Source organism: Dictyostelium purpureum, assembly GCF_000190715.1.
Source record: "Dictyostelium purpureum unplaced genomic scaffold DICPUscaffold_34, whole genome shotgun sequence".
Taxonomy (NCBI): domain Eukaryota; phylum Evosea; class Eumycetozoa; order Dictyosteliales; family Dictyosteliaceae; genus Dictyostelium; species Dictyostelium purpureum.
The window spans coordinates 514-13,557 of NW_003519371.1; the positions used below are offsets into that span (position 1 = coordinate 514).

The 13,044-nt window shown below is 24.2% G+C and overlaps 6 protein-coding genes across 6 annotated transcripts; 2 read left to right on the forward strand and 4 right to left on the reverse strand.

The window, feature by feature from the left end:
• Positions 1 to 1,381: 1,381 nt before the first annotated feature.
• On the forward strand, positions 1,382 to 2,242 carry DICPUDRAFT_148734 (uncharacterized protein; the record flags this gene model as incomplete). The annotated part of the gene is made up of 1 exon (XM_003284848.1): positions 1,382 to 2,242. One exon carries the CDS (start codon positions 1,382 to 1,384, stop codon positions 2,240 to 2,242), a length of 861 nt encoding a protein of 286 aa, XP_003284896.1.
• Positions 2,243 to 2,636: 394 nt separating this feature from the next.
• On the reverse strand, positions 2,637 to 4,765 carry DICPUDRAFT_75854 (uncharacterized protein; the record flags this gene model as incomplete). The annotated part of the gene is made up of 3 exons (XM_003284873.1): positions 2,637 to 2,728; positions 2,800 to 4,553; positions 4,623 to 4,765. 3 exons carry the CDS (start codon positions 4,763 to 4,765, stop codon positions 2,637 to 2,639), a joined length of 1,989 nt encoding a protein of 662 aa, XP_003284921.1.
• A 733-nt stretch (positions 4,766 to 5,498) lies between these two features.
• Positions 5,499 to 6,933, forward strand: DICPUDRAFT_148736 (uncharacterized protein; the record flags this gene model as incomplete). Its single annotated transcript, XM_003284849.1, has 4 exons — positions 5,499 to 5,668; positions 5,746 to 5,914; positions 6,021 to 6,287; positions 6,352 to 6,933. The coding sequence occupies 4 exons, from the start codon at positions 5,499 to 5,501 to the stop codon at positions 6,931 to 6,933; spliced, it is 1,188 nt and encodes a 395-aa protein (XP_003284897.1).
• Positions 6,934 to 7,131: 198 nt separating this feature from the next.
• DICPUDRAFT_75856 (uncharacterized protein) lies at positions 7,132 to 10,030 on the reverse strand (the record flags this gene model as incomplete). Its single annotated transcript, XM_003284874.1, has 4 exons — positions 7,132 to 8,427; positions 8,496 to 8,825; positions 8,914 to 9,828; positions 9,902 to 10,030. 4 exons carry the CDS (start codon positions 10,028 to 10,030, stop codon positions 7,132 to 7,134), a joined length of 2,670 nt encoding a protein of 889 aa, XP_003284922.1.
• A 245-nt stretch (positions 10,031 to 10,275) lies between these two features.
• On the reverse strand, positions 10,276 to 11,462 carry DICPUDRAFT_148738 (uncharacterized protein; the record flags this gene model as incomplete). The annotated part of the gene is made up of 6 exons (XM_003284875.1): positions 10,276 to 10,312; positions 10,385 to 10,594; positions 10,675 to 10,877; positions 10,966 to 11,054; positions 11,133 to 11,208; positions 11,295 to 11,462. The coding sequence occupies 6 exons, from the start codon at positions 11,460 to 11,462 to the stop codon at positions 10,276 to 10,278; spliced, it is 783 nt and encodes a 260-aa protein (XP_003284923.1).
• Positions 11,463 to 11,683: 221 nt separating this feature from the next.
• On the reverse strand, positions 11,684 to 12,700 carry DICPUDRAFT_28480 (uncharacterized protein; the record flags this gene model as incomplete). The annotated part of the gene is made up of 1 exon (XM_003284876.1): positions 11,684 to 12,700. The coding sequence occupies one exon, from the start codon at positions 12,698 to 12,700 to the stop codon at positions 11,684 to 11,686; it is 1,017 nt and encodes a 338-aa protein (XP_003284924.1).
• Between the last annotated feature and the right edge of the window lie 344 nt (positions 12,701 to 13,044).

A 13,044-nucleotide genomic window follows, 5' to 3' on the forward strand; every position in this document is an offset into this window, starting at 1 on the left:
AAATCGGTATTTGGGCCTATATGACTCAAAGCTAAAAAAACATTTTTTTTTCAAAAAAAGGTCTGACAAGGAGACCCGAAAATAAAAAAATTGTAGTATAACTGCCCCCCCGTCCGACCATATATATACTGTTATGATATCGCTATATTAACGCTATGACCCTAGGCTAATTAAGAGTCACTAACTGCTGTTTACTAACTACTGCTTAGTAACTACCAATTCCAGTGTTTCCAAATAACTTAAGAATTAGCTTCTAGAACCAATCTCATTCAGTATAAATACCTCAAGTTCTCAGTCTAAAACTTCAGAGGTTTTTTTTATTCTATATTATTTAATAAACTACAATTTCATTACACATATAATATTTGTTATTTGTTATTTATTTGTTATACCTATTTTACATATATATATACTTAATTATTTGTAAGCTGTATAGAGCTTCATTACAAAATTTCATCAATGGCTGCTTAGTTTAGTGGCATAATACTTGTCTTGTAAACAAGGGGTCCTGAGTTCGATTCTCAGAGCAGCCAATCTTTTTTCTAAATTTTAGATTATATCTTCCAAGAGATCGAAAAAATTTTATCTTCAGAGTTGCCGCTCCGGGAATCCCATGCAGTGTGTAATGTTTAAAAAAAAAAACATTAAATAAAATTTTACTGATTAATTTAAAGCATTTGCTTCTAATTATCTTCACTTTTAAAAAAAAAGTTATAATTATATCTCAAACTAAATAGGTTAACATCATATAAAATCTTTTTATAAATTAAGTTTTATCAAATAATTTTAGCACTGTCCAACAGCTTTTTAAAAGCTATATCAACGTATAGTAATTATACACCACAAAACATAGATCAAAAGAAATTAGATCGCATTAAAGATCTTTAATCTTCTATCTCGGCAATCTCCAATCTTCACCAATTTGTCTTTTTAAAAGCCAATCCAACCACAAACATTTTTCCCACCACCATCTTCAAACATAAAACCAATCATATTAGATTTATCCAAAGATTGGAAAGATATGGAAAAAAAGGATTTTTCCCATAATAATTTCAATAGCGTTGAAGATATACTCTTATCAAGCATCTCTATAATTCAAAAAAGTGTTAAAGATATTATTGATCGAGAAAACAAACTATCCACTTATGAAAAAAATGGAAACAACATCAATCTAAGATTATACTACCCAAACCACCAAATATCAGATGAGCATATAACTCATTTCAGCAAGTACACAGATATAGAAAAGATCTCATTCGACAAAAAGAAAAAGAAAACTCTCTTTATCTCTCTCTCAAAAGAGAACCTATATAACCTCCTTAATGAAAGAGATACCACCAACAAGATGAACAAGTTCATCACACACTGCGACGATTACCATATGGTAATTGGAAATATCAACTCATCCAATCAAGACATTGAAAAAGTGTTAAAAGAACAACTTAACCTAAAAATTGACTTCTTCCTTTCTCACATCAAAGTCAACAAAAACAATACCTCCTTTTTCCACCTCATCGAAAGCAAAAATAACCCAATCAAATCAAAGCTACTCCAATCACCATACTATCGTATTAAGATTAAGTCTGCAACAAAATCAAAAAATCATCCTAACAACAAAATCAATCAATTAATCAATGAAGATATGTCCAGGGTCTCCACTGATAAAGAAGTTGATAACAACATTACCAAAATGAATCAATTAATCAATGAACATTTTTCGGGGTCCGCCACTGATAAAGAAATTGATACCATCACTACCATAATGAATCAAATGATCAATGAAGACTCGTCGGGGATCTACACTGATAAAGAATTTGAGAACCTCATTACCATACTCAAAAATGATTGTGCCGACTCTAATGATCAAGATGATGATCACAAAGAAACTATTTCTGATAACGAATCTAACAATCCAACTAACACAATAGATAATGATGAAATATCTAATGATGAAACAAACAAACAATTAAAAAACCAATCACCTCAAGATGACAATAAATCATCAACCAACAAACCCTTAAGAACATCCAGGGTTAACGCACTAAACAACATCTTTACAAGATTAACTTCACAAAATTCCAAAAATGAAACCGCCATAACAAATACGAATACCACTACAAAAAGTAACCGTACTCGAAATGTTAGCCAAATATCCACACCAATCAAATCCACTACGTACCAATCAGGTAGTCCGAAATCACCTGCTATCGAACAAAAATCTAAGAAAAAAAAAACTTCTTAAACCAGATAGGTTGATTCAACCATACCCCAACCCTCACTACTTCTTAAACTAGATAGGTTATTCCAACCTTACCCCAACCCCTACTTCTTCTTATATTTTAATATAAATAAACACTGTCGCTTACACTAATAATATTTATTATATTATTAAGTAAGCTTTTTTAAAAAAAAAAAAAAAAAAATAAAAAAAAAAAAATCCACTAATCTCAATAACTTTTCTGAGACATATTTTTTTCTTTAATTATATTGGAAAATTTTTGTTTGTAATAAAAAAAATTAATATAAAATATATTTTTTTATTTAATATTAAATAAATATTTAAAAAATAAATATTTTTAAAATAATATTCAAAATTTTTTTTTTTTTAAAAGTGAAGATTTGAAAATTTTGAATATTCAAATTTTTTTAAAATTTCTATATTCTTCTAATAACTCACTTATGACATTTTTATTTTCTAAAGATGATGGAATTGAAATATTTGTATTTCCTATAAAATAAAATAGAATGAAAATTAATAAATTTTTTTTTTTTAAAGTTAAATTTTTAGAAATTAATTACCATCAAAAATTAATGTTAACAATTGTTTTAATGTTTTTCCTGATTTAGTTTTTGGTAGTTGTTTGACAACTATGATATCTGATAAAATTGCGCCAAAAGAAAGATTATTTGTTATAGTTTGATTGATTTCATTTTTTAAATTTTGATAATTATTGAGATCAATATTTTCCTTGAGTACTAAAAAACCTAAAGGAACTTGATTGTATAGCTCTTCTTTGATTCCTATAACAGAACAGTCAATGACATTTGGGTGTTTAAAAATTTCGTTTTCAATAACAGCACAATTTAAAATATAGCCACCAACTGATATTGCATCATCAGCTCTAGATGAATAATAAAAGTAACCATCTTCATCACAGTAACCAATATCTTTTGTTCTAAAATAACCTGGATATTCATTTGTATAGATTTGTTTAAATTGAGATTGGTCTTGATCATCATCAAATAATCGATTTGATATGAATGGTGGTAGTGGAAGTTTAATAGCAATTTCTCCAATTTCATTTGGTTTATTTTCTATTGTTTGACTAGGATTTTCTTTACTCTTTGAAACGATTTTAATAATATAACCTGGAGTTGGTTTACCAATTGAATCTTTGACATAGGGTAGTTGAAGTGAAGGATTGCCAATTATAGTTCCACCAGTTTCAGTTTGACCATATTCGTTACAAATAATATCTCTTTTTACAATTTTAAATAGATAATCTATAATAGAGGTGTGGACCTTTTCTGCACAAACGGTAATTTTCTTTAAACTTTCTATATTGTATTTTGATGCAATTTCCCCATTTGGATCATATTTTATTAAATATCTAACTAGGAAAGGTATTATTGTAATATTATTAATTTGATATTTACCAATAATATTCCAAAATTCATTTATAGAGTCCCTAAAAGAACCCTCTAAAAATATAGAGGTTACACCAGTAAATAAACAACCGTAAGTTAAAGTAGAATGCCCACTAATCCAACCAATAGAAGACTTTGAAAAAAATGTATCACCTTGTTTTAACCCAAAATTATTTCTAGTTGAATAGATCGAACCAATACAGCTTCCACCAGAGTCTCTTACAATTGCTTTTGGTTTATTAGTTGTACCACTTGAAAACAAAATATAATGAGGATGTTTTGATTCTACCAATTCATACTCTAACAATGGTTCGATTTCATTTTTTATTAACTCTTCCCAATCTAGAACATTTGATTCCTTTTTGTTTTGTTCAGAAAGTACAATATCATTTCTTTTGAAAAGTATGATATTGTTTGGTTTCTCTGTTACGTTTGGTAATGCTTCTTCTAGTGATTGATAAAAATAAACAATATCTTCAAAAATATATCCATAATTTGATACAATGATACAAACTGGTTTACATCTATTTATGGTTTCTACTAAATAATTTGATAAAAAGCATCCAAATAAAAAATTATGAATTGCACCAATACGAGAACATGCCAACATTGATATGATAGCTTCAAAACAGTTATGCATATAAATCATTACTACATCTCCTTTTTTGACACCTAGATTCTTTAATGATCTTGATAATCTACATACTTTTTCAAATAGTTCTCTATATGTTATTTGATATGATTTGCTTTCTAATGGAATTTCATAAACAAAAGCAACTTGGTCACCTCTACCATTTTTAATATGTTTATCAAGTGCATTATAACAAATATTAAAGAGACCATCTTTAAACCATTCCGATTTTTCATTTTCGTCTTGATAAAATATTTTACTAAATGGTTTATCCCTATATTATTAATAAATTTATTAATATTATATTTAATAAATAACTTTTGTTTTTTTTATAAATATTTACCAATGAATATATTCTTTTGCAACATCACCCCAGAATGATATATTATCATGATTACCATATTCTGTATCTTTATAAAAGTCAAATGGCTGACTTAAAGTAAATTCTTTATTATTATTATTATTATTATTATTATTTTCAATCATTATAGTTGTTATATGATTATTATTTTATATTATAACTTGGGGGTTAAAAAATTAATTTTTTATTTTGCAATTTAAAAAAAAAAAAATTAAAAAAATTAAAAAAATTAAAAAAAACAAACCCCTTTAAACAATTTTAAAGGAGGTGACATATTATTAATAGATTTATAAATATTTATTATTATTTAATATTATTATTTAATATTATTATTTATTTTAAATTTATTATATTCATAAATTATTTCGCCATTGGCTAATTTTTTTCTTTTTTTATAAAATTAAAATATTAAATTAATACTTTTAATTTTTTTACCAGTTTTTGTTGTTGGAAATCTTTTTAAAGCTATAATATATTTCAATTCTAATTGTATTGATGGACTACTTTGAATAGTTTTTTTTAGTTGAATTCATAATTTTCATCTTTTAGACAATGTCATTGACACAACAATCATTTATGATACTTGAGTACATATTTTAATGCACTGGATAAACATATTATCCATCTTTAAACCATTCCAATTTTTGAGTAATAATAAATTTTAATTACAATATAAATAAAGCTTTAAATAAATAATGATTTATTTTTAAAAAAAATAAAAAAATAAAATTTTTTTTTTTTTTTTTTTTTTTTTTTTTTTTTAATTTTTTTTTTCATTTTCTAAATTTTTTTATATATTTTTTAAATTTAGTTTAATTAAACTTTAACAATCGAAATAAAAATTAAAATAATAAAAATATGGATGATTCAGAGGTTATAAAATGCATTTTTTATAGTGAATTTCATAATATATATGGTACAAAAATTTTACATCAATACCCAGAAGGATTTATTTCCAATGAGGTTTTCGAAGGTTTTGCAGAATATATTATACCCAAACCAAAACTATGTGGAAAAGTAATTACATTGTAAATATCTTTATTATATATTTCAAATTATAGATAGACAATCACCTAATTATGAATTTCATTTATTTTATTTTTAGGACAGCATTTGATTATAAAATATTAGGATATCCAGTTTTAGTGCAAGATGTTAAATATCATAGAAATGCTTTGTTATTTAATTTATGTTTTGTTTTTGATAAAAATACAGAAACTACAAATTATAATCAAATAGTTAGAAAATTAGGTATCATTTTAAGAACATTAGAGGTAAGACACCAATATTATACCATATTAAACTATAGATATAATTATATTAATTTTATGTATTAATAATAAATAATAACAACAACAACAACAACAATAATAATAATAGAAAGAATCTGAATATTTATTTAATCAATCAAAAGAAATTGGATTAAATAAAGATCAACCAGATTTACCAGTAATTTTAGAAACATTATATAGAGAATTAAATACATATGGTGAATCAACATTTATAGTAGACGAGGCAAACACAATCAATGTTAAACTATTACCAACACCTGACGAACCTCCAGAAATTTTACCACATCAAGTACCAGTTTTAATTGAAGAAATTGATACATCGAATGAATCTGAATGGGATTTAACTTTATTACAAGTAAGTTGTTAGTTAATTTTTTATTATTAATCCCATTATTAACACTCTTTTTATCTTTTAAAAGATATTACCTTTTATAGATGGTATAAATTATGTTGGTAGAATTTCTAAATTAACAGAGATCGATATTAGTTTAGTTAGTAGTTGTATTCAACATTTAGTTTATTATAGTATTGTTAAAATGGTGGATATATTTCAATACTCTAATATTTACAACCCAACACCAACTATCAGAAAACTAGCAAGCAATTTAGATATGCAAAGAGAATGTCAAAAATATATAACGATTCCAGGTGCAACACCATGTTCATTCGAATTAATTTTCTCATTGTATTCATCACTTAGCATCGATATAACTTTTAGGGAATATTGTTTAGAAAATTCATTAACATCATTGGGAATTGACGAAAGAGCTTTTATTATGTTTGGTATAATCAACGAATTCCTAAGAAGAAAGCAAAGATATCCCTTAATTACAAATCTATCAACTTTAGATGGTTTACCACTATCTCATAAAAAGCATTTATTAAATGGCACTAAAAACTATGATGAAATTTGTTGTATTTTATCAGTTGGTGTAGAAGCTGTTGAAAAAATTCTATTTGAAATAGCGCACCCTGATTCATTTATAACCATTCTAAAATAAACAAATAAACAAATAAATAAATAAATAAATAAATAAAAGAGATAATAAAAAAGAATTAATTTAACTTTTTTAATTTACAGTTTTAAAAATAAAATAATAATAATGATAATTTTATTTTCTTGTTTTCTTTTTTTTTTCTTTATTTCTTTATTTAAATTATAAATAAATAAAATCATAATTTGATGGAGATTTGTGTAATTAGTTATAAAGATCGGTTAGTTTTAATTCTTTTGATTGTTGCTGTTGTGATTTCCCCTGTTGATATGTCATTATATCTTTGACATAGTTTTTAAGTGGTGCACCATTTTTTTTTGTTAACGATGAAAACGGTTTTGATGTAGTTTTAGGAACAGGAGGTTTTGTAGTTATAAGTTTAATTGGATTAAAAATATTATTTGTTGTTAATGATGATGATGATGTTGTTATAGTTTTTTTGGGTGATATGGTAGTTGTTTTAAATTTTTTAGGTGATGATGTTATTGTTCTCTTTGGTGAACCTAAAGAATTTAAATTTTTATCATCTTTATCCAATTTTATTTTTTTTGGTGAACCTAAAAGACTATTTTTCAAAAGATTATTATTTTCTAAAACAAAGTCGTCGTCATCGTTATCGCTGTCTTTAATATATCTTTCCCTATTTAAAACTTTACTATATGATGGTGAAGTTGGATGAGTTAACATTTGTTTCTTTCTTGATAGTATAGATGCTGTAGTCGATGTAGTGGTTGATGTTGATGCCTCTGTAAAAACACTTGTTATTGATCTTTTCTTTTCAGTACTTATATTATTTTTTAAAGGACTGATGGATGGTTTTTTTTTAATTATAGTTGGATTTAACAATGGTGTTGGTGTTAAACTAAATACTGGTAGTGTTGGCTTCGTAGTTGTTGTTGAATGTATTATTAATGGAGGTTTTGGTGAATTTTCTTTTATCTTTAATGATGATGGAAGTGATGATTTTTTTATAACTGTAGGTTTACCAAGTTGAAAAGTTGGATGGCTTGATGTTGATGGTGATAATGAAGGTTTTAAAGATGGTGATGTTTTTGATAAATTTGGTGTGGTGGTTGATGTTCCTTTCTTTGTAGATATTGTAGTTGCCTTGTTATTATTTATTTTTATTGATGGTTGGTGTTGCTGCTGTTCTTTTTGAATTTGTTTTTGTGAATTTGGATCTAAACTTTTAAATAATTGATTAGATTTTGATGGCCAATTAATAGAGTATTGGAAAAACAATTGTCTAGATGTTGATCTTGCAGTAGGATGAGCATCAACGATACCAATACGAATTGATTTCTCTATATAGTCTAAAAATCTTTCTAACTGATTCAAAGGAGAATCTCGAAGCAATATTAAAAGATACTCTGCCGATTTTGATCTAACCGTTGTACTCTTATCTTTTTCTAAAAGATCATAAAGTCTAGGTATAATTTTACAAGATTTAATTGATGATATAATACACTTTATACAATTATCGGATGTTTCTGATACAACCTAATATATTAAAATAAAAGTTAATAAAACAATAATAAAAATAATATTAATAATAATCATTTACTTACTTTTATTGTTGAAATAATACACTTTACCAAGGCATTAAAAAACCTATCAACAAATGGTTCAAACTGATGCTCTAAAGCTTCGGCGATGGCTGATACAGTTAAGCAAGCTTCCTTCATTAAAATTGATCTTTTATCTAAAACTTGTGCAATTAATAAATCTTTGATTTTATTTAAAAGTTGTGTAAAATTTGAAAGTTTACATGCACCAGATTTAATAAGTGATTGTAATTTAAGAACATTATTTAATTTTATATTCCATTCTGTTTCGCTGTTATCTAAAGCTTCAATAATTTCATTCATTCTATATTCCAACTCTGATTCATTTAAATTCTATAGTTTACAATAAAGTAATAGGTTTAGTATTAATAGTTATTTATAATATAAAACTAATTATAAATATTAATTATTTTAAACTTACTTCGCAAAGTAATTGAATTCCTAAAGGTTTTCTTTTAGCTAATTTTGAAAATACATCTTCTTCTTCTGAATTTTTATTATTTAAGGTTTTATATGATTTAATATTATTTTTATTTGCAATAACTTTATTATTATTATTATTACTATTTATACTTGTTGAACTTGAATTTTCCCAATCTTCATTTTCATTATTATTATTACTATTATCACTATTATTATTTATATTTGAATCATTTGAACAATCCATTTGATCCTGTGTAAAATTTTGTTTTTTCTTTTTTTCTTGATCATACTCTAATAATTTTAAAATAATTTTTTTTATTGAAGAATCTTGATTATCGTAATCGATTTCATTTAAAAACTGATGACCCATTTCATTGATTATTAATGTAATTGCTTTATAGAGAGAGGGATAAAATTGACATTGTGGGTATTTTAAAAGTGAAACTATTAATCTTTGTAATGGTCTGGATAATTGAGTTGATTGTATTGTCGATGATTCAATTAAATTACATAAAATTTTTAAACAATTTTCGATGAGTAGATGATCATTAGAACTATTTAAAGAATTTGTAAGATGCTCCAATACCAAACTAAACCCAAAACTATTTATTATACTTGATACAACTCCTTGAACGTTATCTAAAATTTCTTTTTGTAAGCCTTCAACATCGCTATATCCGTCATTGTTCCCAATTAATCTATCGCAGAATAAAATCTGAATAAGTTGGTTTAAAATATCAATTGATTTAATACTCTCTTCTTCTTCTTCTTTTTCTTTTTCATTACTATCCACATCTATAAGGAAATCTATTAAATAATTACTACATTCCAAAACTTTTATAATTATAATTTCATTATTATCCTTCTTTAAATGTTTAATTATTAATGTTGATATAGTTATTAAATCCTTGCCCTTTTTTAAAAAATTAGTTATTATTAGATATATTTATAGTTATTTAAATATTTAATAAAACTATGATTATTACCTCTAATATATTTGATTTCATAAAATTTAATAAAAGCCTATAACCTCTCGAAATATTTATAATGTCATCTTGATCTTCATCATTCTTTGAACAAAGTTTATTAATAATTTCTTTAATTCCTTTATCCATTTAATAATATATTATCTGTATCGTTTTAAATAAATTAATTAAATTACAATTGCGATTTTCAAAAAAAATAAATAAAAAAAAAAATTTTAAAAAAAAAAAAAAAAATTTGCGCGCAGAATATTTTAATAAAAATAAAATTGAGAAATTAAATAATAATAAATATTGTATTTATAATATCGGTGGTTTATTAAATGCTTATTTTAAAAAATGGATAAATTAATATTTGCAAAAAAAAAAAAATTTATTTATGGTCTTTTATTATAATCTTTCTTGGTTTTGGCACTAAAATAATTAAAAAAAAAAATTAGTAAAGTGGTTAATTGAAATTTTAATAATAGCGTTTTGATAATTTACCTTTTGTTATTCTTCATCATACCCATACCTTCAGAATATTCCATTGAATCATAATATAATTGTTCAGATGGTTCTGGTTTGTATTGTGTTTTGGCAGTTTCAAATTTCTTTTCAAATTCTTCTCTTTCTTTATGATAAAGAACATGAACTTTTTCAGATTCTTCAACGAGTTTATTAATATTATTTAACAAGCCTTGTGAACTTTGTGACCTATATACATTATGAAATAAATTAAATTATATTAGTAAATAATGATAAAAAATATTAAAAAAAAGAAATAGAATACCAACCAATTATCTAAAATATTAATCATTGAGTCTAATTGTTCTGGTTGAACATCTCTACCAATTGAATATTCAATTTCTAAATGTTTATTCTTTTGATCTAATTTTCCTTTAATAATATTTTGGTAAATTGAATCTATAATAAGATCCTCTAATTCTCTAACATTTGAAATATCTAAAAATTTTTGTAATATTGAATATGGAATAACCTATATTGAAAAGCAATTATGTTAATATATATGATGTGTTATTATAATACTATATATTTGAGATTTTGTATATTTTAAAAGTATTTACATTTGAAGAAGATGATAAAAATACAATAGTGAGTTGTCTAAGTTTAGTAGTCATTTGAGGTGTTAATTGTGGAAGTGAATCTTTACTAGCTGTTAATTAATAATAAAATGAAATTAATTTCAAATAATAGTAAAAAGGGATTATTTTTTGACTTCAAAAACACATACTTATATAATCGCTATATGATCCAAAAGCAAAAATTTGAAGTAAATCGTAATATGATTTGAATTCAGTATTTTTTAACTATATTTAAAAAAAAAAAATATCTGGTTAATTAAAATGACCCATTTATGATAATTTTGAAAAAGTCTGAGTTGAATATTGCTTACTTCTTGAATATTTGGCATATCTAATAATTCACCAAATACAAATACATTTGGGTGATTTAAAGCTTGTTCAATTACAGCTACACATGCTCTTCCTTTACCTGATTTAGCTAAAATTGTAAATTGTTTTAAAGCTTCGCCATCAGTCAATGTTGTTGCTTGGGTTGCCATTGTTTATATAAATGATTGTATTATTAAAAAATTAAAATTAAAAAAAAAAAAAGAAAAAAAATTGATTTTTTTAAAAAAAATAAAAAAAAAAATTTTGATTTTAATTTAAAAAAAAAATTAAAAATAAATTAAAAAAAAAAATTAAAAAATATAAAAAAAAGAAAAAAAAAAGAAATAAAAATATAAAAGGATAAAAATAAAAAATTGTTTTATTTGATTGTTTAAACTATTCTTGTTATTAATTTTTTATTTGATGATTCTTCAATAAGTTTCTCTAAAGGAATATTATTGAGAAAATTTACAATAAAATCCATGCCCAATCTACATTGACTTGAACTGTCCAATTGGTCCAATGAAAGAAATCCATGTATAACCTCATTAAATCTTAATGATGTAACATTTTTTCCATTATTGGCCTCTGATAAACTTTTTGCAAATTGCTCACCTTCATCTCTTAATACATCTACCTCTGGAGTTATAAACAATGCTTGGGGAACTAGATCCTTAAGTTGATCTTTGGTTGCTTTTGATGGACAGCATCTATATTCATTTGAATCTTGTTCACTTCTAAGATAGTAGGCCCAACAGTCTTTCATTGCATCTATTGATAAATAATAGCCATCAAATTCTTTGTAGGACTTGGTTTCGAAATTGTAATCGACCACTGGATAGATAGCTATCACTTTTTTAATGATTGAGGGGTGGTCACGGCTCTTTGCTAACAAACATAATGACAATGCGAAATTACCACCTGATGATTCTCCAAATACTGAAATATTATTTAAATCTAGATTATTTAAATTGTATTTGTTATTTGATAAATCTATTAGAACCTGGTAACATTGTTCAACTCCAATGGGATATTTTGATTCTGGTGCTAATGAATATTCTGGGTATACCACTATTGAATTGGTTCTATTGCATAGTTCATTTGGAAGTTTTTTTAGTCCATCTACAATAAATCCACCACCATGAACAAAGATAATTACTGGTAACTTGGTGCTACTATTTTGATCGAAATTATCTGGATAATAAAATAATACATTAATTGATTCACCATACTCTTTTGGTACTTCAAATTTTCTGGAAACACTTTTATATTTGTTATTATCTTCAATATATTTATCTTTGTATATTTCTCTGAATTGATATGGTTGTAAATTTTTTGGCTTTGAAAATTCACACAATTCTATTGAAGTTTTATCTAAATTATAAATATTATTTTTATTAAAATCCATTTTTACTCTAAATTATTATTGATACTAATATTTTATATAAGCGAAAATATTTATACGATTCAAAAAATTAAAAAATAAAATTGGGTGAGAAAAAAAAAAGAAATAAAAAATCCAAATGAAAATGAAAAAAAAAAATGATTATTATAATAAAAATTGGATCGTGAAAAAAAAAAAAAAAAAAAAAAAAAAAAAAAAGTCAAACCCAAGTTTGACTAAATATATAAATACATAATAAATATATTATTTATTAAATAAAAAAACAAAGGATGAATTACTTGTATACTAGATTTACAATTTTAAACATTTGTTTATTTTAATTTTTAAAAAAAAAAATTATTACTTTA